The sequence below is a fragment of the Elephas maximus genome, chromosome 17 (assembly GCF_024166365.1).
Source record: "Elephas maximus indicus isolate mEleMax1 chromosome 17, mEleMax1 primary haplotype, whole genome shotgun sequence".
Taxonomy (NCBI): Eukaryota; Metazoa; Chordata; class Mammalia; order Proboscidea; family Elephantidae; genus Elephas; species Elephas maximus.
Window position 1 is genome coordinate 29,114,588 of NC_064835.1, and position 23,906 is coordinate 29,138,493.

Sequence of the window (23,906 nt, forward strand, 5' to 3'; positions counted from 1 at the left end):
AGGGCTTGAATTTATTTTGCTGGTTAGGAGATTGCAGTTGTTGCAATTATACAGCCATTAACTTATTTGCCTTAGAGGTTTGCTTAGTTTCCAAGGTCTGAGAAAGTTCATGAGCCTATTTTCCAATCTAGTCAATGCCTTTTTACCAGGGCCGAAAGTCAGGTTTGAGGCCAGGTATGAATACTGCATTGAAAGCTCCTGTAGCCCTAGAGGATGACAGATCATTTGCAGAATGTTCAGAAACCTTTGAAATAATCTGGTCTGGTTATCATACACATTTTCGTCTTTGTTTTGTGTATAAAAGTGAATTTTTGTCCAGTTATTGGGGAAAAGCCTTTGGAATGGCTTCTAGCAGTCTTTTACTGATAGCCGGAGAATCCTCTAACAGTTGGGTGACTGTTTTATTGAGGTCTAGAGCTAAACTGTCTTTAGGACTTCTCCATTCAGCCTATTCTCAACCACAATTGGATCTTCCCTGGCCTCTAGTTATCATGTGGGCTAGTTGATACAAATCAGGAAATCCAGGCTTATAAGTCACAACAAATATTCTAAATTCCTCAGCAAACTTGTTAAGGATCCTCCTACAGTTTTGGTACATCCTTAGCAATTTTATGTATTTCTGAGGATCCTCAGTATCCACACTGGAAGAGATTTTAAAAGGCATTTCAGGAATAGGCTTTATGTTCCCAGTAGGTTCTTTAGGGGAAAAGGGAAGTTCAGACAAAGAGCTATCAGAGGAATCTTTAGCAGTGTCAAAGGAGTGAAAAGGCAGAGGAGGATACAAAGGAGAGGTGGCAGGCAAAGGAGCAGTTGGTCCCGGGGCAGCTTGGGTAGTTGGAACAGAAATCTGACATTGCAGTTCCTTATTTTGTTTAGTTAATTTATAAGCATTGTCTTGCAAGGAAGCAATTTTACTTTCATTGTGTCTTTTAAAGTTTCAAAATACCAATTAAAATAGGTGTCCCATTGCCTCTGTTTAATTCAGGAGCCTTTCTTTTCTAATTTACTGTGCAGAAAACTCAATTTAGATAATTCAGAATAACCCAAAAGTGGCCACATATTTTCCATACTGTCCTTAGTGAGATGATGCCAAACAGATAAATACAAGCAGGTAGCAGAGCCATAGTGCTTGTCCATAGATCAGGCAGGAGTCCCAAAAGGGAATCCCACACTGCCCCTAGATATGGCATTTCCCGTTTTAAAAGAAGGTTTGAGTTTGTACAAGATTGACTCTCAGACTCAACAAACTCCTGGCAGGGGACGCTGCAGGGTTTGGACAGTGTTTTGTTTAAACCAGTGTGTTCCTTTTTGTTCCACAAGCTTTTGTTTGCAGTCGGCAAGCAGCCTAATGCTCTGGCCTGTCTCACAACCTGGCTTATCCTATCACAGGAGACTTTAGCCACTTCTTGGGGCAGGGAACCACCCTATCAGCTTTTAGCGGTCGTCCTGTGCCCTCGGTTTTCTTTGTGGCTTATGAAGCCTGAAATTTCACAAACTCAAACTTCTAGGACAGTAAATTGCCCAGAACCTCATACTACTGCCACTAGCACAGGCACAAATTCTTGTAAGACCAAAATGAAAACAGACAAGACAAAACAAAGACAAAATGAAACCAGATACTTCAGTAAACCTTAGAGTCCTATGCAAGGAGGCAGAGCTCAATTCAGCAGACTATTTTACCCATCAGTGACTCCCATGGATCTACGAAGACGGATGAGCTCAAGGGGCTCACACTTGGTACTGAAGCTCCAGGTTCTTGATTACTTGGGGGCGGCTGCAGCCAACGCACCTTTGAATCCCGCAATTCTGACACCAAGATGTGTCAAAGTGCGAACTGGAGTCTCTGGTAAAATAAAGTTTGATTGAAGGAATAGAGTGATCCAGATCGGGCAGCACTTCATGAGGATTCACAAAAGCACTCTGGCCAAAGAAGTTTTTCACTGAGTTTAATACAGGAACTGAAAAGGAAAAAACTCTGATTGAAATTTACAAAATCATGTTTTAATAGACACAGACAGTTACGAGATCCCTTAAACATTGTTTTGCTAATCAAAGTTTGAGTCAGTTAACACATTAATCTGTGGATATTTTGGGGGCCAGCCTGAGTAAGTGGGAGCATACTGTTGAGAGGAAGGGATGGGAGAGGAGCCCATAGGCTTCCTGAAATATTCTTTTGAGAGGGAAGATGGTCTAAAACACTGGTCTAGAAGATCACCAGGAGTCTAAATTTATTCCTCTTACTTTTTGTGTGACTGTAGCCTAATAATTTACTTCTTTTTGTAGTTTTCTTTTTAAAGGTAGGCAGAATAGATAGCCTCATCTCAAAGGCTTATTTTAACATCCAGTGACACGTGGAAGTGAACTATAAAGTGCTATATAAATGAATGTACAGTAGTTACCTGTTACCACTCATAACAGATAAAGAACATGAGTCAAGTTACCAATGATCCACAAAGTGGGCTTGCTGTTGTACACAGAATGTATTACTGAAAGTTACATATTAGTATTTTCATTGTCAATCTGATTACATCTTAGGAGAACCTATTAAAGTACAGGTATTTTTCAGTAACGTAAAGTACTTTTCCTGAATTCAGTAATCACTACCAATTTCTTTTCTGAATCACATTGTGTCTTAGTTATTTAGTGGTGCTATAACAGAAAGACCACAAGTGGATTCCTTTAACAAAGAGAAGTTTATTCCCTCACGGTCTAGGAGGCTGAAAGCCCTAGAGCGAGGGCACCAGCTATAAGGGAGGGCTTTCTCTCTCTGTTGGCCCTGGGAGAAGGTCCTTGTCATCAATCTTCACCTGCTCTAGAAGCTTCTCAGCGCAGGGACCCCAGGTCCACAGGGTGTGAGCCACTCCCGGCACTTCTTTCTTGATGGCAAGAGGTTCTCATCCCTCTGCTCACTTGTCTCCTTTTATTTCTTGTAAGATAAAAGGTGATGTAGGCCACACCCCAGGGAAACTCCCCGTGTATATCGAATCAGGGAGTAAGGGTGTGGTATCCCACCCTAATCCTCTTTAATATAACCTAAAATTTTGCCTCATTAACCACAGGCAGAGATTAGGATTAAAAGCACATAGGAAAATCACATCAGATCACAAAATGGTGGACAGCCACACAATACTGGGAATCATGGCATAGTCAAGTTGACACATATTTTGGGGGGATACAATTCAATCCATAACACATTGCTTCAAGTGAAGTTATCCTGTAATGAAAAACTGCACAATCTTTTATTATCTGTTTTTATAGTTTGATGGAACAAGACTTTTAAAAGGCATCACCATTACTAAACACTGAAAACTGTCTACTTTGTTTTCTGGAAGTTTTTTTTTTTTTTAATTTGTTGTTGAGACTATACACAGAATATACACCAATTCAGCAATTTCTGCATGTACAGTTCACTGACATTAATTACATTCTTCGAGTTGTATAACCATTCTCACCCTCCTTTTCTGAGTTTTCCTCCCCCGTTAACATAAATTCACTGCCCTTTAAGGTTCCTATCTAATCTTTGCAATTGCTATTGCCAATTTGATCCAATATAGATAGATCTTAAAAGAACACACTGCTCAAGGCAGACATTATTTACTAGTTAAGCTAAACTATTGTTTGGTTTTAAGAAGGCTTCAGGGGGTATTTTTGGTTTAAGGTTTGAAGATTGTCTCAGGAAAACAGTTTTGGGGGTTCATCCAGCCTCCGTGGATCCAGAAATTGTTTTGATCAGGACTTTTCTATAGACTTTTTGATCAAAATGTTCAGTAATGGTAGCTGGGCACTGTCTTAGTCATCTAGTGCTGCTATAACAGAGATACCACAAGTGGATGGCTTCAACAAAAGCTTATTTCCTCACCGTGAAGTAGGCTAAAAGTCCATATTCAGAGTGTTGGCTCCAGGGGAAGGCTTTCTCTTTCTTTCGGCTCAGGAGGAAGGTCTTTGTCCTCAATTTTCCACTGGTCGAGGAGCTTCTCAGCGGAGGGACCCCGGGTCCAAAGGATGCGCTCAGCTCCCAGTGCTGCTTTCTTGATGGTATGAGGTCCCCCTGTCTCTCTGCTTGCCTCTATCTTTTATATCTCAAGAGATTGCCCAAAACATAATCCAATCCTGTAGGTTGAGTCCCGCCTCACTAACACAACTGCCACCCATCCTCCCACATTAACATCATAGAGGCAGGATTTACAACATACAGGAAAATCACATGAGCTCATGGCCTAACCAAATTGATACACACATTTCTGGGGGGGACATAATTCAATCCATGACAGGCACCATCCAGTTCTTCTGGTCTCGTGGTTCATGGAGGCAGTTAGCCACATATTCCATTTTCTCTGGAAGATGTCACAAAATCCTTAGTCTCTTTAGTGAAAGCTATTTGCTATTCCTTCTTGGGGATAAGTTTTTTTGTTCTTATGCTGTTGTTTTCCCACAAGTAGGCTTTCCCATTGGGCATATTCTGTTTTTGTCAAACAAGATATCCAGGCTCTACATATTTCTTTTAACCTACATTCTGACATCTTCTACCCATGAAAGATGGTAAAATTTAAACAAATCCTTCTGGGCAGCTCTTCCTGTGCTGCTAATTCTTTTCCTGACAAAAAACATGAGAAGTGTTGTAGAGTACCACAAATTCTGTCCTCAGCTGTGTAGGCTGCCAAGTAGAGTGGCTTTCCCCACAATTATGAGCTGTCGTTAGTGTTTTGTGTTTTTAAAAAGCACGGATTTCACTGTGGTGGCATCTCCTGTCTGGAGGGGAGATAAGAGGGCAGAGGGGATCAGAAGCTGGCGGAATGGATGTGAAAAGAGAGAGTGGAGGGAAGAGTGTGCTGTCTCATTAGGGGGAGAGCAACTAGGAGGCTACAGCAAAGTATATATAAATTTCTGTATGAGAGACTGACTTGATTTGTAAACTTTCATTTAAAGCACGACAAAATTAAAAAAAAAAAAACAGGATTTCAGTATGGCCGGGGGACTTTGTTAGAACGATCGACTGAGTTTATAATTTGACTCTAGCCAAGCAGTTTAAGGTTAAAAGCGTTATTTCATTTTGCAGCTAGGCAAGCTTATCATCCTTGGTTGTGCCTTGAGTCTCTGTGGATGTATATATTGGTAACTGGTAAAGTGTTTTGCTGTTGTTTTTTAACACTGAGCACGAGCTGTCTGTGTACCTGGCACTGTGCTGTGTATTCACTTCTGCAGGGAGAAACTTACTGGCTTCAGAGGGTTCCATGCAATCTAATACATATCTTGCAGAAAAATTAAGTAATGGGAATAGAAAAGTAATTTTCTTATCATTCCCACGCTAAAATAACCCCATCCTTTCTAGTCATACTATGTGCCTTCATCTCCCTTTAATCGGTTGGTTTTCTTCTTTTTGCTGTTATTTTGGTATATTTCCAATTAGTATTTTTGCCTATATTCTTTTGTAGTTGTAAACAAAGTATACATACAGTTCTGGTTCTTTTTTTATTCAGTAGTACTGCATACCTTTTCCCACGTGACTACAGCTTCCATAACCACTGTTTCTAGTGACAATTATATTCCAGTGTAGATGTTACAATTCACCCGTTATTCCTGTCAGGCAATTTTCTGACTTTGTTTTCCACCTTTTTCTGTTATAACATTGCAATGAATGCATCTTCACCCCTACCATTTTTTTCTTTCACCAGACAACTTCTTTAGGAAGAGTTCTCAGTGTCATTACTAGGGCAAAGGTCATGAACATTTTTATGGTTGACAAAAAAAAAAAAAAAAACCCAAACCCATTGCCGTCGAGTTGATTCCAACTTACAGCAACCCTATAGGAGCAGCTGGTGGATTCAAACTGCCAGCCTTTTGGTTAGCATCCAAGCTCTTAACCAACACTGCTAAATTGCTTTCTAAGAGGGGACTACCAATTTATAACCACCACCAATTTGTTTGAGTGCCATGTCTTTTATGTAATTGGCTGTATTTTTTATTACTCTTGTGTGTGTTCATTTTTATACATTCCCCTACACCATTGTCTGTCCCAGTCCTGTCCAGTAGTGTCTTCTGCAGTGATAGTATTCTATAATCTTCATTGTCCAGTACCATAGCTAAAAGCTATGTATGGCTGTTGAGTACTTGAAGCATGGCTAGTGTGAATGGGGAATAGAATTTTTAAATTTAAAACTAAAAAGCCAAATGTGGCTAATGGTACCATATTGCCTAGCGCAGATCTAAAAAAAAATCTAGTCCCTTTTATATCGTGGGAATATCTGCTACTTTTCCCTCTTGAATTTGGTTGAATTGCTCACTTGAGCGTTTTTACCTAAACCTGGCCTTTGAGGAGACTGGTTAGAGACAGCAGACATGCTTGGTCTATATAAAATGTTGTTTTGCTTACAAGCAGTTCTAGTGCCCTCAGAAACCTGACTTATTGCTTCCCTGTTATGACTAATCCAGTTTATTCTTCCCACCCCCTTATTCTCTCCTTCTAGAATGGTTTTCTTTTCTAAAAATGCCATCCTTTCTAGTCATACCATATGCCTTCATCTCCCTTTAATTGGTTATTTTTCTTCTTTTTGCTGTGAATATTTTTAGCTTATCATTTTAACGTCTGATACTGATGTACACTCTTGTTATTCAGCAGGGATGGCGAGAGAAGGTCAGCTAAATGGTTCATCTACAGCACACAATGAAATAAGAGGTATACTATTTCCTATTCTCTTTAGCAGTCAGCAGAAAATGTCTTCCTAGGCCTTAGGATTATGGAGAATACTAACTTCTTTCTCCTGCTTACTTCTCCTGTTAAGAAATCTGTGTTTTCCTAGGAAGTCTATTACAAAACTCTTAGCCTTTCTTATGATTTGTCTTGTAAAGCATTAAAATTTAAATATCTGCAGCTTTAGCAGTATAAACCTGTATGGTGAAATTTCATTATCATTCTCTACCTTTTTTCTCCCTCCACAGGCAGTACATGAGAGGGCTACACACATCACCATTAGACCAAGCTGTGAGGCCCTACTGTGGACAGTGTTTAACAAGTAAACTTACAAGAACCATCTAGGAAGTACCAACATCCAGAGGTTGAAGGTTGGGGAGAGAGTGGGGGGTGAATGTTCAAGTTTAATCCTTCATGCTGGCTGGTTCTTGATATCCTGCTGCCTGTTCCAGTTCAAGAATGCCCAAGAGACAACGGGACCCAAGCGCAGGCCCTGCCAGGCCGGACATGCTTGTGTGCAGGCAGCCGACCAGTGTGACCCTCCACCGACTGTGGCTACAGCCCTGCATGAAGGACTTGGGGATCCCGAAGCCATGGCATCACCATGGCCCTTTTTGCAGTTTTGTACTCCATACCTGGTTTTTCAATTAAGCTTACTGGCTTTTTTAAAACATGACTTGAAGCTCTAGTTTTCTAGGTCTTTTACAGTGTACAGTATTTTACACAATTGAGCTGTATTAAAAGCCTCTTCATTTATTTCCAGGGCCTGGCTCTACTTTTAGAGTCACTTTAGAAGAATCCTAACCCACGTCGAGCTGCTAACCAGCCTAATTGTTGCTCCATCTTGGGGTGGGGTGATCTCATTCTCAAAACAGCTGTTTACTTTTACCTGGCTCCTAAGAGCATTATCAGTTTCTGCTTTGTTTCGCCTCTTACCATAAGCCCTAGAACAGGTTAGTGTGATGTGGGATTTTAGTTTTGAATCCCTTGTAAAATAACTCGAGGACCTAAAAGGCAATTTATTTATGAAATTTATTTTCTTATATAAATTATGTATTTCTCTGGGCAGACAGACAGCCTTCACCTTATTGCACTAATAGCACATCTGTAATACCAAGCTATAAGACAAGTCCTAACAGGAGGTTTGTATTCTTCAACGTAGCACTTGTCTACCAGGCACTGTAGAGTGAGAAAAAGCCAGGATCTGCTCAGGAGGTGAACAGCGGGCCAGGGAGGGGGCAACGGATACCCTTCTGATAGTTTTCTCCCAGGAAGGGGAACATGCAGGCTTACATCTGGATTCTGGGAGTGAGATAGACTGGGGCTGCGAAGCCCAATGCAGCACTGCAGCTCGGCTCCCTTTACTTCTCAGGGAAGCAGGGGACCCATTTTCTCTCATTGGTAACATATCGCCCTGGCCTAGCTGATGCTTTGGGGAGGCGGGGGTGGGAGTCATCAGAATTAGCAGCAATTAAGAACAGGCCATACATTGCCACAGTGAGGTGGGTGTCATCCTGGCCCCAGGGACCTGAAAGCTGTGTGTCCTAGGAGAATGCCGCTCAAGACCCAGAGCTGACTCACAAAGTCTCTTGTGTATCGTTAACATTGCAGAGCTCTGGTGTTGAGTCTTCCAACCATTGGTCAAAGCTGTAGAGAGACTGAGTCTGGAAGCAGAGTGAAGGGAATGGCTGAGGAGGGGAGTGGAGTCCCATGGCAGGGTGGGCATCAGTGGGCAGTGACTGGAACATGATTAGGCCCACCCTCCTTGCAGATGGAGGCTGGACAGGGAGTGGGGTTAGAAGGAGCTGCAAGCCCCTGGAGCTCCCCTCACTCTGCCTCTTTACTACACTGAAGACAAGTTGCTCACATACTCTGAAGCATATTCTTGATACAGGAATAATGGTCTGTGGGGGGAAGCGGCGATTTGGTATTGGGCAGGAGCCATGTTAAGCCTTCATGAGGGCAGCCACCACAGCCTTAGCGTTGAGGCTGCGTAGGTCACAGTAGGTCTGGCCAGTACCCACAAAGACGATGGGTTTGCTTGTGATGTACGTCATGGAAATAGCAGCTCCCACCTAAAGTGTAGAAAGGGGATACCCAGTCAACTCACCCACTCTCTCAGTACCAGTCACTCTGTACCTAACACAGCTCCCTTGTGAAGGACAAGCACTGGCACACCCTGCCCCCCCCGCCCCATGTTCATTTTGTCCTGAGCGTTTTATCCATATTTACCTTGTCATCGATGGTATCGAATTTGGTAAGGACAATGCCATCAATGAGTCGAGGTGTTTGAGCCATAGAATGGTCAGCCAAGGCTCGGTTGAACTTGACCTGGAAAGGAGAAAGGTGATGTGAGCCTGAGAACCACCCAGCTGGCCATAGCGGAGGCTGGAAAGGGAACCAGGCCCTAGCCCTCACCAGCTGATCCACGGCCTCATTGCCTACTAAGGCTTCCCCAACAAACAGCACCAAGTCAGGTGTATTGACAGTAATGAGTTTGGCCAGGGCCGTCATCAGGGGGGCATTGTCTTGCATGCGGCCTGCCGTGTCCACCAGCACCACATCGAAGCCTTGGTTACGTGCTAGAGAGAAAAACAACGGTCAGCTCAACACCAGGACCGCCACTCATGCTCAGTCCTGGTTTCCTAACCTGGCTGTATTAGAAGCCTGTTTACTGTCTGGGGTTCTTGCTTGCCACAAGGTAATCTGGGGAAGAACCTCATCTCTGAGCACAGTGAGGAGAAGGGTGGCAGCAGGGTAAATAAAGGTCAGAAATTCAGGTTGTCTGGTCGGACTGTATGAATGTCGCCTGGAACTACACACGGGTTATCCAGAAGCAGCTGAACTTTCCCTCTCATCATTTAACAGTAAGTTATATAGTACGGTCGGTAATCCTGAGTGTCTGCAAATCCCAAGGGAACCCAAGGCAGAAAGGGGCCCAGACAAGCCCTTCTGCTCCCCGTGCACGGTACCAAAGGCGATGGCTTCCATGGCAATGCCAGCAGCGTCCTTGCCATAGCCCTTTTCAAACAACTGCACCATGGTACGGCCACTGTGATTCTCTGGCGGGTGTAGGGCAGTCAGGCGCCGGGTGTGTGTGCGCAGCTGCTCCACGGCGCCGGCACGAAATGTGTCACAGGCAGCAATGAGTACACTGAAGCCATTCTCCAACAACCAGAAGGAAATCTGTGCAAAAGAGGTAGAGAAAACTGTCGCCTAAAACTGCTTCCATGTTGCTAAGACACAGAGAGTGAAGAAACGTCAGAGGCAGGCTGGGACCCTGCACCTACCTTGGCGAGATTAGTAGACTTCCCCACTCCATTAACACCACAGAAGGTGACGACATAAGGGCGCTGGCGGCGTTGGGCGTCCATGATGTCCCGGAGCATGTCCACACGGCGCTGTGGCTGCAGAATCTGCACCAAGGACTCTTGGAGAGCTTGCTTTACTGTAGATGTCACCGCTGGGCGGAGGGGCACCCATGAATCTCAAGCAAGGGGCTCCAGGGGTGCCCACGACCTTTCTGAGCTGAGGAGACTAGGAGCTGGATGACACTAGAATCTTGTCTCTGGACTCCAGACCACATCTGGTACTGTTCTCAGCACTTTACACAGTGTTATTTATTCCTCCCAGCAACTCTGAAAATCTATCTAGGTTATGTAATGTGGTTACGGAATCTGTCGGAAATGACCTAACTAGTAAGGATAGAGGCCTATACTCTTCACCTTTCAACGTGCACAATCCTCAAAGCACTGCCCGCTTTAGGGAGATACTTACTACTGAATGTCCCCATCACCTTCCCTTCCAACTTGTTGGCAACAGATTCACAGAGCTGGACGGCAATGTCTGCAGCCACGTTCTTCGCTGAAGACAGAGGGAGCCGGGCATGGATGAGTGCCAGGCCAAAAGCTAAGAGGCTCAGCGGTTCAGCTCCCAAACCATCCCTACCCCACGAACGTGATTCAGCCCCAGTTCCTATAAACTTACCAATGAGATGATCACGCATCTTGTCCAGCACAGATTCCATGTCTTCACGACTCAAGCTCTTGGAACCCACGAGGCCCTTCAGCATCCCAAACATGCCACCCAGAGTCCCCTTTGTAGCACTGCAGGCATATGAGATCATGAATGCACATAAAACCAGTGGGCGGGAGTGAAACCTCATCACTTCAGGTGCCACACATACCAGCCCCCACTGAATGCCCCTACCTAGGTTTGGTGGTGCTCTGAGAGGCCTCATCATCATCTGAGCTGCTGCAGTCCAAATCCTGAAGCTGCCCCCCAGGCCCAGTCCCTCGAATCTGGAGGGTGTGGGGGAAAGAGGGAGATGAGGTCAGGGACACTAGGGCTCCAAGGACCAAAAGCCCAGGATTCACCCAGCCACACTGCTCTGGCTCTTTGATTTGGGGAAGCTCCCAATACAACTCAGCCCCTTGTTCAAATCCAGGTACTGCCCTTTTGTTGTTAGGTGCCATCAAGTCAATTCTGACTCATAGGAATGAGCAAGACTGCCCCATAGGGTTTTCTTGGATGTAATTTCCACAGGAGCAGGTCATCCGGTCTTTCTCCCATACAGCCATTGGGTGAGTTTGAACCACCAACCTTTCAGTTGGTAACCAAACTCTTAACCACTGTACTACCACGGCTCCTTTGGTACTGCCCCACTAGTCTCTAGTTTCTCCTCAATTTATTAACGGTAACCCTCACTCTGCCCCTTGTTGGTTCTTACCAAGTTGATGTCCTCAGGCAGAGCAACCTCAGGAGTTCCATTGGTGGTAGGGGTACTATAATCCAAGACGTCCTTGTTAGCACAGCCACCCAGTGCCCACACCCGGGGCGCTTTTTTGCCCTTCTCCTTTGGAGCATCTGACTTCAGGGACTTGCTGCAAAGAGTTATGGTGAATGTGTGACATTTACCCATGAGTCAGAGAACAGAACTCCCTTGCCTCCCATGGCAAGTAACAATAGGGGGCAAGAAGAAAGTTAGGATGCTCACCTGGACTTCTCCACACCCCTCCCATGCTTCTGCATGAACTCTTCTCGCTTCCTGCGTACCAGCTCCTCTTTGGAAAGCTCTACCCCATTCTCAGGCCCCACTGGGACACCTGTCTTTACTACAGAGTCTGCTTTGCCGGTAGCCAAAGGGCCGCCATCAGAACCTGTTAGGAGAAGCCTCACTGGAGAAAAAAAGACCAAATCCCAACAAAATAGAAGATGAAAAAATTCTCCCAAATCCTTAAGAGGAAACTTGAAGCCAACATCTTGGGGATCACAAGGACCAGGGATGTAGTGAGGGTGGTGGCATCTGACAGAGTGCGGGGGCAAGCAAGGATAAATGAAGGTCGGGGGGCCACCTAGCACGGCATTCATACCTCTTCAAGCCCCAATATGTCAAAGGAACCCAAACTCACCTTCCTTCTTACCCCCCTTTTTTTTGCTGTTCTTTGTTTTTTCCTTGGGCTTTTCCCCACGTGTCTCAATCATGGATCTCACAGGTTTCTTGGCCTTTTCAGAATCTTCAAATTTCTTCATGGTAGTGGGAGCACGGATCTTACTGCTCTCCTCTGCTTCACTAAACAGAAAAGAAAATGGCAGGTCTTCTAACCCATGCAGGAGGAAAAATCAATGTTCAGCAAAAGGGCCCTCATACCAAGACATCAATCAACTGGGCAGCACATTTAGGAGAGTGTCTTTCAGTACACAATTCACAGCCCTTTGGAGAGGGGAAGCCTCTCACCGAAGGAGCCGCAGAAAGTCATTTTGGAAATCAAAGGTGCCATTCAATAGACTTAAAGCACTTTGCTGCTGGATCTCTGTGCGGTACTTATCCCGAAAAAGCCGGTGCACGTCATCTATCAGTTTGTCCACATAGGTCAGTGTAAGGATCTTCTGAAAACCAACCTGTTCAGGGAAGAAACAGCGAGCAGATCTGCTTACACACCAGCCCAGAAACGAGGGAAGCCAACTCAACCAAGCCTCCAGAGATGGCTCAGCCACCTGGCAGGTTTCCCTGACTTGAGAGGCAGCCAAGCTCTGACTGGGCCCAGGAGCTTCTCCCCCACCCCCACCTTTTTAGTTTTCTCAGTTACTTCACCATACAACACTGGGTAAAATTAACCAGGGTTTTTTGTTTTTGTTTTTCATAATCAGATACGTTGAGAATGTAATCACTACCCCTCTGAAATACCCCACTTACCACAAACACCAGCTCAAACTGATTGTCCAGTTTATATTTGAGTGTGAGTGCCTCATGGGTGAAGGAGTTGTTACCTCCCCGTTCCTGGAAAAAGAGTAAAAACTAGAGTTCAGACTATTCCTAAAAAAGCCCAGACTTAGGCTCCTCCAGGATTACCTTTGGGAAAGAACCAGACACTCGCCCAAAGCCAAACTTGTCCCCAGGACAAGGAGATGCTGCGACACTTCTCTAGCATTCCCCCAGGAAGAAAATGAGATACCAAGTTAGGGGATGGTGGGGAGGAGGTGAGAGGGACGTCTAGACACGTGGGAGGCAGAAGGGAGGTCCTCACGTAAACAATCAAATCTACTAGCAGCTGTACACCATTTACACTTTTTAAACCTCATTTCCCCACTTATTTCATCCAGCCTTCGAAACAACAGAAAACGAAATTGCTGAGAGTGCAGGGGGGGTTGAATGGCGGGAGCGGAGGTGTTGGTGAAGCGCGATTTCCAGCTGGAGTCCCAGAAACGAGAGGAAGTGGCCGTCCCGATGGCGGGGGATGGTCTGAAGTAGGCAGGAGAAAGAAGTGGGTGGAGTCCCGGTTACCGGTGAGTGGCTAGGGTGGAGGTGAAGCGCGGGGTGGGTGGAGGGGGACGATGGACAAGGTGTCAGGGAGGGACAGCCCGGAGTTCTCATCCCGCGGGGGCAGTACCTGCAGCAGCACCGAACGAATCAGCGCGTTAACCGGCCCGGTGCATGAATCGCTCACGCCCTGGAAACACCAGAGCACAAGGCCACCCTTGGAGAAAATGGTGAAGAAGTCGAGCATGGCGGCAGCAGGAGAGGAGCTGGGGCCACGGCCGGGAACTCAGAAGACGATCGCTGCTGCTTCCTGCTGCGCCAAGCGCGGGACACGTCACACCAGCAGCCCCGGAAACCAGAACAGCCGCACTTCCGCTCAGAGCCGCCGGGCTCATGCCACCTCCCCCTGAGGTCGCGTAGGACAGACGCACGACCGAGGTTGGCCAATGGCACTTGGGGGCCGGACCTGGAAGGCGGTCCGCGGGAGGGTCAGGGGAATACGACAGCCTATAGCGTGGAGGGGCGTGGCCCGCAGGGAACAACCGAGACTAGCAAAGGCAGCTGGCCAATGAGCGCGATCGCCTGGACCGGCTGTAGCGCGGCTGTGACCGCCACTTGCTGCTGGGTCTCCCGAGCAGAGTGCAACGCGCAGAGGTGCCACTCGGAGGTGCCATGCTTCGCAGGGCGCTGCAGCCCAGCATGTGCCGGTGCCTCTCTACCCGGGGGCTCAGCGCACGCAGAGGAGGCTCCACGCTGGGTAAAGTTGAGAGCAGCAGGGGGCAGCATGACCCTGGGTGCCCCTTCCGCCCCGTGACCTTCAGGACACAGGTCCCCAGCCCACGATGGGAAGACAGAGGGTCCGCTGGGTTGGAGGGTGAGAATCAGACTACCGGAGCCTGGAGGTCCTGGGCAGGTGTATGTATCCCTGTTCCGCCCTTCTCAGGTGACAAATCCCACATCCTTCTGTGCCTCAGTTTACCACAAAACAACAGGGAACCGGCCGAATTCATTGGTTGGAAGATGTGCGTTACGTCCTGTTAACGTGCACTGTGCTTAGTGCTGTGGCCCTGAAGGAGGAAGAAGAAAACACTCAATATGTATCTTGGAGGTGCCTGTAGCTGGTGAGGGAAGACTTCAATAGACAATAGACAGTTCAGGACTAGATAGAACCCGATTCGAGAATGCCCTGCACTGCTACGTCACGATGCTAGCATAATTGTAGAAGCTCACAGAGCAGACAGGACCTGAGATCAGCCCTGACGATATTGTCTACAGGTTTGAGGAGGACGTGTGTCCCAGACTATGGAGAGCTGAGCCAAGGCTAGGAGGAGGAAAGTATTGTTCTTTTGCAAGGAACTAACGAAAACCATCTGGATAGCAAAGAATTTGGGTAGGAGTATGGAAAGTAGTGTGGACAGGTAAGGTAAGGCCAGATGGAAGAAAGACCAAATGCTGCTGAGAGGAGTTTGAACATTTTACTGGAGATTGTGAGAAGTCTTGGGATTCTTGAGTTAGGTATGACATACAAAACGATTCATTTAATCAAGACACAGAGGTCCTGGGCGTTACGAACATTTAGAGAGCTGGGCTGCTAACAGGCAGGTTGGCAGTTTGAATCCACCCAGAGGCACCTCGGAAGAAAGGCCTGGCAATCTGTGTCCCAAAAAAGCAGCCATTGAAACCCCTTTGCTGTACAGTTCTGCTCTGACTCACACGGCATTGCCATGAGTTGGAATGGACTCCTCGGCAACTGGTTTGGCTTTGGTTTCATATTGATCATAAGACGTGCTGGGTATTGTGCTAGGCTGGAGATTCACCAGTAAAGAAGGTAGACAGTCACTGCCGACATGGATCTGACAGTATGAGGCGATCACAGATAGAGTTGCAAATGTCTTACATGTTGTAAAGAACTATGAGACTATGTGATAGGAGAACTTGACGTAGCCTAGGGGTCAGGAAAAAGGAGCCCCAGGGGCGCAGTGGTTAACCGCTGAACTGCTAACCTAATCCACCAGCCATTCTACTAGAGAAAGATGAGGCGGTCTGCTTCTATAAAGATTACACCCTTGGAAACCCTATGGGGCACTTCTACTCTGTCTTCTAGGGTCATTCTGAGTCAGAATTGATTTGATGGCATCAGGTTTGGGCTTGCTTTAGGGGTCAGAAAAGGGTTCTCTGAGGAAGTGGTAACTGAGCTGAGATCTAAAGGAAGCAAGCCATTAACTAAGCAAAGAAGGGGACAGTTTGCCAGCAGACAGAACACGTGTGTGGGTTCTCTGGTGGAGATGAGGCACCATCAGGGATCCAGATGGAAGACCCAGTCCAAGGTGAAAAGCAGCCAGATTGTGCAGTCTTAAAGCTTTTTGGACCTTTGAGTAATGGAAGGCCATAGAGAGGTTTTCACCAAGGGGGTACGTGATCAAATCAGTGTTTAGAAAAGCTCATTCTAGTTGTGAGGTTAGGAGAGAGATTAGGAGCAGAGGAGGGGTGGGCAAGAGAGAAATTAGTGGGAACTGTTAGGAGGCTTTTGCATGTGAGGTCGGGGGAGAGATTAGGGTGGCTTGGTCTCAGATGGTGATGGCAGAGATGGAAAAGGGGCAGATTGGGGAGATTCTGGGAGGCAATCACAAATAGGAGTCAAGTCATCAGGACTTGCTAATAGATGGGCCATGAATGTAGGATTATTGGTGGTGATGAATACCCAGGGTAAGGTGCTACCCACAGAGGGGCCATGCTTCATAGGGTGCTGCAGGTTGGGGTGACCCATGGCCTCTTGGTCCAGCGCCTGGTTCATCCAGGTGGAGATGACAGGTCAGGTGAATATATGCATCTGGAGCTCAGGGGAGAGAGAAAGCTGCGTGGGAGATGAATACGTGCAGGCTCCTATCCTAGGCAGAGTAGAGAAAGTTGAGCCTTGCAGTGCTGCGCAGGCTGTGTGAAAAGGAAGAGAGATGACGGCATAGACCATGCAGCAAAGCTGTGTGAGAAGGATGGCAGTGGGGACCCCCGCTTAGTCTCTCTAGCCCGCTGTTCTCTCAGCCCAGCCTCTAGCTCCCTGCCACAGGGACAGGCCTCCTTGACCATAACTCCTTCCCACAGATTGGGGTGGAAAGGTGTCTGAGATTAAGAAGAAGATCCGGTCAGCTCTGCCTGGAGGGTCCTGGGATGCACCGTATGACACCAGCCACCTACCCCCTGAACACGCAGACGTGGTGATCGTGGGAGGTGGGGTGATTGGCCTGTCTGTGGCCTATTGGCTGAAGAGGTTGGAGAGTCGGCGAGGTGCCATTCGGGTGCTGGTGGTGGAACGGGACCACATGGTGAGGTCTGGGGTAGGGCAGAGGATGAGTGGGGCAAGAAGGGACTCACTTTATTAAAGACTCTGGGATGAGGAGAGGGGAGGACAGGAAAGACCCCAATCTTGGGGGATCCAAAGGGCAGGGACTATGTTGAGGAATAGTCCCAGGTTCTTCCTCCCTCAACCCAGGAGCCTTGGCAATAAACTGGTATTTGTAAAAGCAGATTTCACAATGTTGGACCTTTGAGATCTCCCAGGCCTGGCCAAGACAGCCTGCATTCAAGCTGTAGTTAATGCCGACAGTGATCCTGACCTCCTTCTTAGGTTCCTTTACTTGCGAAGTTTTTACGCTTTTTAGCAATTCTCACTTGCTGCTGCCAGCTAGCCACCAGTTTTGCTCCTTTGGTCGTATCCTTCTGTTTTCCGTGGGTAGATTCAAGGCGAAGCTCCTGCCCTTGGACTTCCAGGCGATTACCATTTCAAACCACTACGTCCAGCCCTTTGTAGATAGCTGACCCTCTGCTGTGCACGACTGCTAAAAGGATTTTGGTAAACATTGTCCTCCAGGCTGCTAACTGATTTGATCATAAACTCCTTGAGAGCAGGACCCCTTTAGCTTAAGTTGTATAACTCGCAACTTCCATTGTATTATTCTGTTCGTGTGTATGAGGGAACTGGTCCCCCTTAACTTTTCCTGTCTTCGCCCAGTATTCGCAGGCCTCCTCAGTGCTTTCTGTGGGAGGGATTCGCCAGCAGTTCTCCGTGCCTGAGAACATCCAGCTGTCTCTCTTCTCAGCCGACTTTCTACGCAACATCAACGTATGTGCAGTAACATTTGGGGGGCTGGGGTAGTGACCCCTCCTGTAGCCCCCCTCCTGTAGCCCCTCTTCTGTAGACCCCCTGCTAAAGCCCAGAGAAAGGAGCAGCCCAGCTGGCTAGGAGATCCTAGGATCAGAGGTGCCTCGGCAACTAGGAATCGGGGTCGCTGGTTTTTCCTCCCAGTGGTGGTGCCTAAAGGAGGGCTTCTCTCTGGTTTTCGGGGCACTGTTGATGAGGAAGCCAGGAGCATCCTTAAGACTGTTCCTTCTTCAAAGCAGCTTCTTTGAGGAATTTTCTTCACACACAGGACTACTTGGCCGTAGTCGATGACCCTCCCGTGGACCTCCAGTTCAACCCCTCAGGCTATCTGTTGCTGGCTTCAGAAAAGGGTGCTGCCGTCATGGAGAGCAACGTGAAGGTGCAGAGGTGGGTGCCAGGACGGCTTCCTGTGCCCAGTGAGCCCCTGCACAAGCCAGGCAGCCAGGAGAGTGGAGCTGACTCTTCAGGAGCTCAGCCCACCAGGAAAGTCAGGTGTTCACAGACCTTGGACGCCCTGGAGCAGGTGCCGTGGTACAGGTGTGGACAGAGCACTGCCACGGGGACTCCAGAATGTGCCAGGTCAGAGGTATCATCCGTGACGTATCCCAGACCTAGGAAATCAGAATTTCTAGGGAGGGGAGTTCTCTAGGCATCTGGTTTTTTAATAAGAACCCTCAGTCAGGGGCTGTACTTTTTCTGTAAAGTGAATATTTAAGTTTTCATAGGCCGAATGGTCTCATCATAACCACTCGGCTCTGCTGTTGTCACACCAAAGCAGCCATAGACATAAACCAGTGAGTGTGGCTGTATTCCAATAACTTCAGAAAAGCAGGAGGTGGACCAAATACATTCTGGTGATGCATTATGGTGGCTGGAGGCTTTGCTTATTTTTATGTTTAACAAACATGTACGTAAGTCCTACCGGTGACATCAAGAAGGTTCCTAGGTGGCGCAGATGGTTTCCACTTGACTACTAAAAGGTTAGCAGTTCGAACGCACCCATCACTGCTGTAGAAGAAAGGCCTGGCCATCTGTTTCCACAAAAATTACACCCAAGTTTTACTCTGTAACACACAGGGTTGTCATGAGTAGGAAATGGACTTGGCATTTGTCCTAAATGCTTTATAGATATTAGCTCATTTAATCATCAGAACATCCTCCATTTTACATATGGTGAAACTGAGGCACAAGGAGCTAGTAGCTGGAGGTGCTGGGATTTGAACTAGGCAGTCTGGCGTGAGAGCGATGCCTTTGCAGACAGCATCACAGAGGAGATACTTGGGCTGATGAACACGATTGTACTACGGGGTGGAGAGGCAGGCCTTTCCAGGTAGGAGGAGTTGGGGGACCACGTTACCTGCCATATAGTGAAAGGACATAAATGGTTAGAGGCTGGCAGGGCGTTTAGTGTGGCTAAAGGGAAACTGTGGGTAGGACAGGAAAGAGGACTCCCTTGCTGAAGGACCTTGACTAGGGGCTTGGTCTTTCCCCATTCAGCAATCAGAAACCATTTTAGGTAGAGAGGTGGCATAAATGACCTGGACTCACCACTTGTGGAGAGGTCCGTAATGTTCCCCTTCTACACACCCTGTCCCCGCTGCCAGACACACAGACCACACGTTTCTCTCAGGCAGGAAGGAGCTAAAGTTTGTCTGATGTCTCCTGAGCAGCTTCGGAACAAGTTCCCCTGGATAAACACAGAGGGAGTAGCCTTGGCTTCTTATGGTGAGACTTGCTTGGAGAGGGGACAGAACTTTTCTTGGAGATCAAGGGTTTAGGGTCACCTTGTTCGGGCTGGAAGTCTCGGCACCCCATAGTCAAGCTCAAAGAGGGATGCCTCCCTCCTGAGCAGGAGGGCCCACCACCCCCAACCCTCGCCGGGCCATGCTGCTCTGTCCTTCAGCAGATCTGCCTCTGGTCCTGCTGGTTAAGATGACCGTCCTTAGTTTACCAGCCCTAGAGAGGAGTTGGTGGTGGGGGCCAGAGGCAGGAAATACAGTAGACGAAGAGTCCTAGTCCCCCTTTTTCTCGTCACAGGGATGGAGGACGAAGGTTGGTTTGATCCCTGGAGTCTGCTGCAGGGGCTTCGGCGAAAGGTCCAGTCCATGGGGGTCCTTTTCTGCCAGGGAGAGGTCACATGTGAGTCTGAGGCCTCAGGCCCACAGCTGTGTCCTCTACCAACCAGGCCACAGCCCTGACCAGGTCTGATCGCCACACTCACGGGCTCAGCAAGCATTGTAGGGCTGAGAGGGAGTTCTCTGAAAAGTGGTTCTAGACGTCCCGACTTCAGCTCCTGACTTGGACTTCTTCACGAGCTGAAAATCTCTGTTCGCCCACGTCTATCCACCTTCCTCTCTCCATTTGCCTCAGTGTCTGCAGAGAAGCCTCCATTCTTCGAGCTTTCATTCTCTGTGAAACCGGTGGGGTCTTACATCTCCTTCCCCTTCTTGGTCTCAAGAACTTATTCTGTATCTCCTCCTTGCCACAGGCTTTGTCTCTTCATCTAACCGCATGGAGGACGCAAGTGGGGAAGAAGTGATTTTGAAAAGGATTCACGAGGTCCACGTAAGTGCCTCACCTGAGCAACTTCCCCAGCAGAGTCGGGGGACAATAAAGGCAATGACTCTCCCTGTTTTGATCTTCTCTCACCCCCTTTCCAGTGTGGGTTAACTTAGGCTCATGGTGCCAGGGTCAAGGCCCTCCATCCACTCTCCCTCTGGTCCTGCAGGTAAAGATGGACCACAGCCTGGAGTACCAGCCTGTGGAGTGTGCCATAGTGATCAACGCAGCCGGAGCCTGGTCTGGGCAGATCGCAGAGCTGGCTGGTATTGGGAAGGGGCCCCCTGGCACCCTGCAGGGCACCAGGCTTCCTGTGGAGCCGAGGAAAAGGTGACTTCCCTCAGGGCAGCTGAAGAGGCTATTGAGGGAAGGAAAGAAAAAATATTAAATTGCATGTGTGTGTGTGTCTGTGTGTACACGTGCCCACGCACAGGTACACGTTTGCAACGGGGTGGGAGCCTTTGGCTGTACTGTCTTCTCCATTTCCTGCCTCCACTGGCTATGGCAGGTGTGTGTACGTATGGCACTGCGCCCAGGGACCAGGCCTGGAGACTCCCCTTGTAGCAGACACCAGCGGAGCCTATTTTCGCCGGGAAGGCCTAGGCAACAACTACCTAGGCAGCCGTAGCCCCACTGAGGTAACCTCTGTGGTTGGGAGGTTCTGGGAAAGAGACACAGACCTTTTGTCATTAGTCAGACTTTTTGAAGGGCCTGCACTATATTACTGAGGGGGAATTGAGATCTTTTTTCCCGTCCTCCACCTCGTGGGGAAATGACAAAGGAGTCTGTGGGGTCCAGGCCTGCTCTTGGGTCTCAGGCAAAATAAGCCTCATCCCCACCCCTCACCCCAGGAGGAGGAACCAGACCCAGGGAACTTGGAGGTGGACCACGATTTCTTCCAGGAAAAGGTGTGGCCCCCTTTGGCCCAGAGGGTGCCAGCTTTTGAGACTCTGAAGGTAACTCAGACATTGAACAGGATAGGTGACACCAGAGAACCTCTGTCCCCTTGAGCTCCTGTCCTCTCCATACTCCCGCTAACCTCACATCTGTCGGACCCTTCCCACGGGACCTCCTTGGCAGATGGTGGGGGTACAGTATTCTCCCCCTGGCCAGGAGCAAGGGCTGAGGTGCGTACAGCTTCCCAAGAAGCCAGTTTGACACTCTGCAGGTTCGCAGCGCTTGGGCAGGCTACTACGACTACAACACCTTTGACCAGAACGGTGTGGTGGGCCCCCACCCCCTAGTCCTCAACATGTACTTTGCTACGGGCTTCAGTGGTCATGGGCTCCAGCAGGCCCCTGCTGTGGGACGAGCTGTGGCAGAGCTGGTGCTGAAGGGCAGCTTCCAGACCATCAACCTGAGCCCCTTCTCCTTCAGCCGCTTTTACTTGGGGGAGAAGGTCCAGGAGGCCAGTGTTTCCTGAGCTGGTGAGCTCTGCCCTGGACCCCAATCCCCATCCAGAACCCCTGGCTCTACGTCTGGCCCATGTTCAGCCCCTTCACTGCCCAGTTCCTCAGCACCAGCACTCCAGGGTCTTTGTTTTCCCCCAGGGTGGGCAGAACAGCCATGCCCGGCACCTCAGCCCACTTCCCCATATCCCTCTCCTCAGCCAGGTCATTCTGCCCCCATGTGGCAGGGCAGAGAAGCCAACTGCGGGTTCTGATGTTTTTCCCCTGAAGCCCAGACTGACAGAGTGATGGCGGGACTTTGACACCCACCAAGGTAGTCCAGCTGAACAGAACACTCAGGAGGCCTGAGGACTGTGGTCCAGGACTCGTTCCTTCTGGCTACCAGTTCAGAAAGACTGCCGTCGACTTTCCTTGCAGGCCCAGCCAAGGCCAGACAGTCAAATATTCTGGGGCACCTGGGCCCGGATCATTGACTTGTCAGTTTACTTTGTTTACCAATCAATAAATGTGAGCAGTTCCTCCCTTCCAGTCTCCTGTTCCTTCCACCTTTCATCCCATGGCAGCTGCTTCTGAAGCACCCTACTAGCCCTGGACACCAGGGATGAGGAAGCATAGCCTCCTCCTACAGGAGCTTTCCTAGGTCCTGGGTATTAGGCTTGCTGTTGACAAGCTAGTGCCTCACTTCCCATGTTCCTGCAGGGTTGTGGTTGTAGAGTGAAGGGGTGGGTTCGTTCATTTGTTCAACCAACATTTATTCAGCCCCAGCTCTTGGCAAAGCCCAGATATTACAGACACACGGACAAGCGAAGCACAGTCCATGTCCTCACCGAGCTGTCTTAGCTCTGTCCTGCCCCCGTGCCCCCAGATCACGTATGGTGTGATCAGCTGCAGTGCTGAAGGTCAGCACAGAACATGGACACCTCATCCTGGCAGGGAGGGGGCGGGGACGGGCTTCGCCCTGAGGCTTCCCAGGGAAGCTGACCTCTGAGCTGAAGCTAGGGCGAATGAGCAGTTTAACAAAGTGAATGAAGGTGGTGGCAAGGAGTAGATTGTCGGCTGAGGGAAAACCATATATAAAGGCCCAGAGGCAGGAATTAAGAAGATCTGAGAGGTTATAAGTGATTTGTTATGGCTGGATCATGGAGTAACGCAGGGGACAGGTGCTGAAGAGCCATGCTAGGGAGCTTGGGTTTTATCCCATGGCCGAGAAGTGACATGATCAGATTTCTCCTTGGAAAAATCTCACTGACTACCTTGTGGAGTCTAGATTTAATATATCAGGGTGGGGGCCAGCGAGGCCAGGTGGGAGACCAGTGCTGCAATGGCAGAAATCCTGGGTGCCTGAACTATCAAGGCCAGGGTCAGAGCCATCAGAAGAGTTTACAGAGGCTGTGATGCCAATAGCAAGAAGAAATAGGGTCAAGTCAGGCCCTTGGGTTTCTGGCTTAGACACCTGGCCTTTTGTGGAGATGAGGAGCACCAGGGAAGAGCAGTGTGAGGGACATGCTGAGTGCAGAGTGCCCGCAGAACACCCAGGTGGAGATGTGTCATAGGGCTGGATCTATCAGGGTGGTCATTTATGTGCGGTGGGCTGTACACAGAGACGTGGACGTGAGGGAGGACGGTGGCATCACCCAGGAAAGTAGAAGAGTAGGGGCCGAGGAGGGAACCCGGAGGAACAGCACTGACACTTAAGGGACAAACCACAGAAGAGGATACTGGAGAGGTAGCCAGAGAAGAGAAAAGCCAGGAGAGAGTGGTGTCATGGAAGTGAAAGAGAAGGCAGTTCAAGGAGGAAGTGGTCCAAGCCATAAAATGGAAACAGACCTGAAAAGTTAGATTCAGCATCAGGTAGGTCACGGAGGTCCTCAGGTAGGGCAGTTGCACTTTCTGCGGGAAGGGCCCGAGAATAAGGCTGCCTATACACGGAGGGGCGGGGCCCGCAGGGAAAAACTGAGAATCGCAAGGGCCGCTGGCCAATGAGCGCGCTCGCCTGGACCACCTGTGGCGCAAGGCTCTGTCCGCCCCTTGCTGATGGGTCTCCGGAACAGAGTGCAACGCGCAGAGGTGCCACTCGGAGGTGCCATGCTTCTCAGGGCGCTGCAGCTCCGCTTCTGCCGGTGCCTCTCGACCCGGGGGCTCAGCGCACGCAGAGAACGCCCCACTCTGGGTAAAGTTGAGAGCAGCAGGGGGGAGCGTGGCTCTGGGTGCCCCTTCCGCCCTGTGACCTTCAGGACACAGGTCCCCAGCCCACGATGGGAAGACAGAGGGTCCGCTGGGGTTGGAGGGTGAGAATCAGGCTACCGGAGCGTGGAGGTCGTGGGCAGGTGACAA

At 48.9% G+C, this 23,906-nt stretch overlaps 3 protein-coding genes across 10 annotated transcripts in view; 2 read left to right on the plus strand and 1 right to left on the minus strand.

Moving 5' to 3' along the window:
- The window catches only part of FAM118B (family with sequence similarity 118 member B), a 75,848-nt gene extending 68,404 nt beyond the window's left edge, over positions 1-7,444 (plus strand). For 2 of the 4 annotated variants that reach the window (XM_049856520.1, XM_049856519.1), the window contains exons 7-8: positions 6,614-6,673; positions 6,937-7,444. In XM_049856520.1, coding sequence (XP_049712477.1) covers positions 6,614-6,673; positions 6,937-6,947 — 71 coding nt within the window. In that variant the 3' untranslated portion in view covers positions 6,948-7,444. The remainder of the gene's footprint in view (positions 1-6,613; positions 6,674-6,936) is intronic. The other 2 variants (XM_049856521.1, XM_049856522.1) reach the window with 2 other exon arrangements.
- Positions 7,445-8,100: 656 nt separating this feature from the next.
- SRPRA (SRP receptor subunit alpha) lies at positions 8,101-13,783 on the minus strand. Of its 2 annotated transcripts, none has more exons than XM_049856513.1 (14): positions 13,579-13,783; positions 12,885-12,968; positions 12,426-12,589; positions 12,100-12,260; positions 11,685-11,847; positions 11,418-11,571; positions 10,898-10,989; positions 10,676-10,794; positions 10,466-10,552; positions 9,979-10,151; positions 9,661-9,874; positions 9,107-9,270; positions 8,921-9,019; positions 8,101-8,763 (listed from the first exon to the last, which is right to left on the minus strand). In XM_049856513.1, the coding sequence occupies exons 1-14, from the start codon at positions 13,693-13,695 to the stop codon at positions 8,635-8,637; spliced, it is 1,920 nt and encodes a 639-aa protein (XP_049712470.1). In that variant the 5' UTR covers positions 13,696-13,783; the 3' UTR covers positions 8,101-8,634. The 2 variants fall into 2 exon arrangements, with proteins under 2 accessions (XP_049712470.1, XP_049712469.1); XM_049856512.1 differs by having other exon boundaries at positions 11,685-11,865.
- Positions 13,784-13,823: 40 nt separating this feature from the next.
- On the plus strand, positions 13,824-22,095 carry FOXRED1 (FAD dependent oxidoreductase domain containing 1). 4 transcript variants are annotated; one of them, XM_049856515.1, is made up of 12 exons: positions 13,824-14,205; positions 16,548-16,768; positions 17,455-17,565; positions 17,873-17,991; positions 19,235-19,329; positions 19,642-19,743; positions 20,093-20,169; positions 20,333-20,493; positions 20,672-20,801; positions 21,015-21,119; positions 21,332-21,590; positions 21,773-22,095. In XM_049856515.1, exons 1-11 carry the CDS (start codon positions 14,121-14,123, stop codon positions 21,584-21,586), a joined length of 1,461 nt encoding a protein of 486 aa, XP_049712472.1. In that variant the 5' UTR covers positions 13,824-14,120; the 3' UTR covers positions 21,587-21,590; positions 21,773-22,095. The 4 variants fall into 4 exon arrangements, with proteins under 4 accessions (XP_049712472.1, XP_049712471.1, XP_049712473.1 ...); XM_049856514.1 differs by having other exon boundaries at positions 21,843-22,095; XM_049856516.1 differs by having other exon boundaries at positions 21,848-22,095.
- The last annotated feature ends 1,811 nt before the right edge of the window (positions 22,096-23,906 follow it).

Coding starts and splice junctions, on each gene's coding strand:
- SRPRA (XM_049856512.1), bottom strand. CDS start 13,695: ATGCTCGACTTCTTCACCATTTTCTCCAAGGGTGGCCTTGTGCTCTGG. Junction 11,572..11,684: donor AGGGGTGTGGAGAAGTCCAG/GTGAGCATCCTA, acceptor AACTCTTTGCAG/CAAGTCCCTGAAGTCAGATG. Junction 9,875..9,978: donor AGTCTACTAATCTCGCCAAG/GTAGGTGCAGGG, acceptor TCTTTTGCACAG/ATTTCCTTCTGGTTGTTGGA.
- FOXRED1 (XM_049856515.1), top strand. CDS start 14,121: ATGCTTCGCAGGGCGCTGCAGCCCAGCATGTGCCGGTGCCTCTCTACC. Junction 16,769..17,454: donor TGGTGGAACGGGACCACATG/GTGAGGTCTGGG, acceptor GTCTTCGCCCAG/TATTCGCAGGCCTCCTCAGT. Junction 19,744..20,092: donor CTGCCAGGGAGAGGTCACAT/GTGAGTCTGAGG, acceptor TCCTTGCCACAG/GCTTTGTCTCTTCATCTAAC.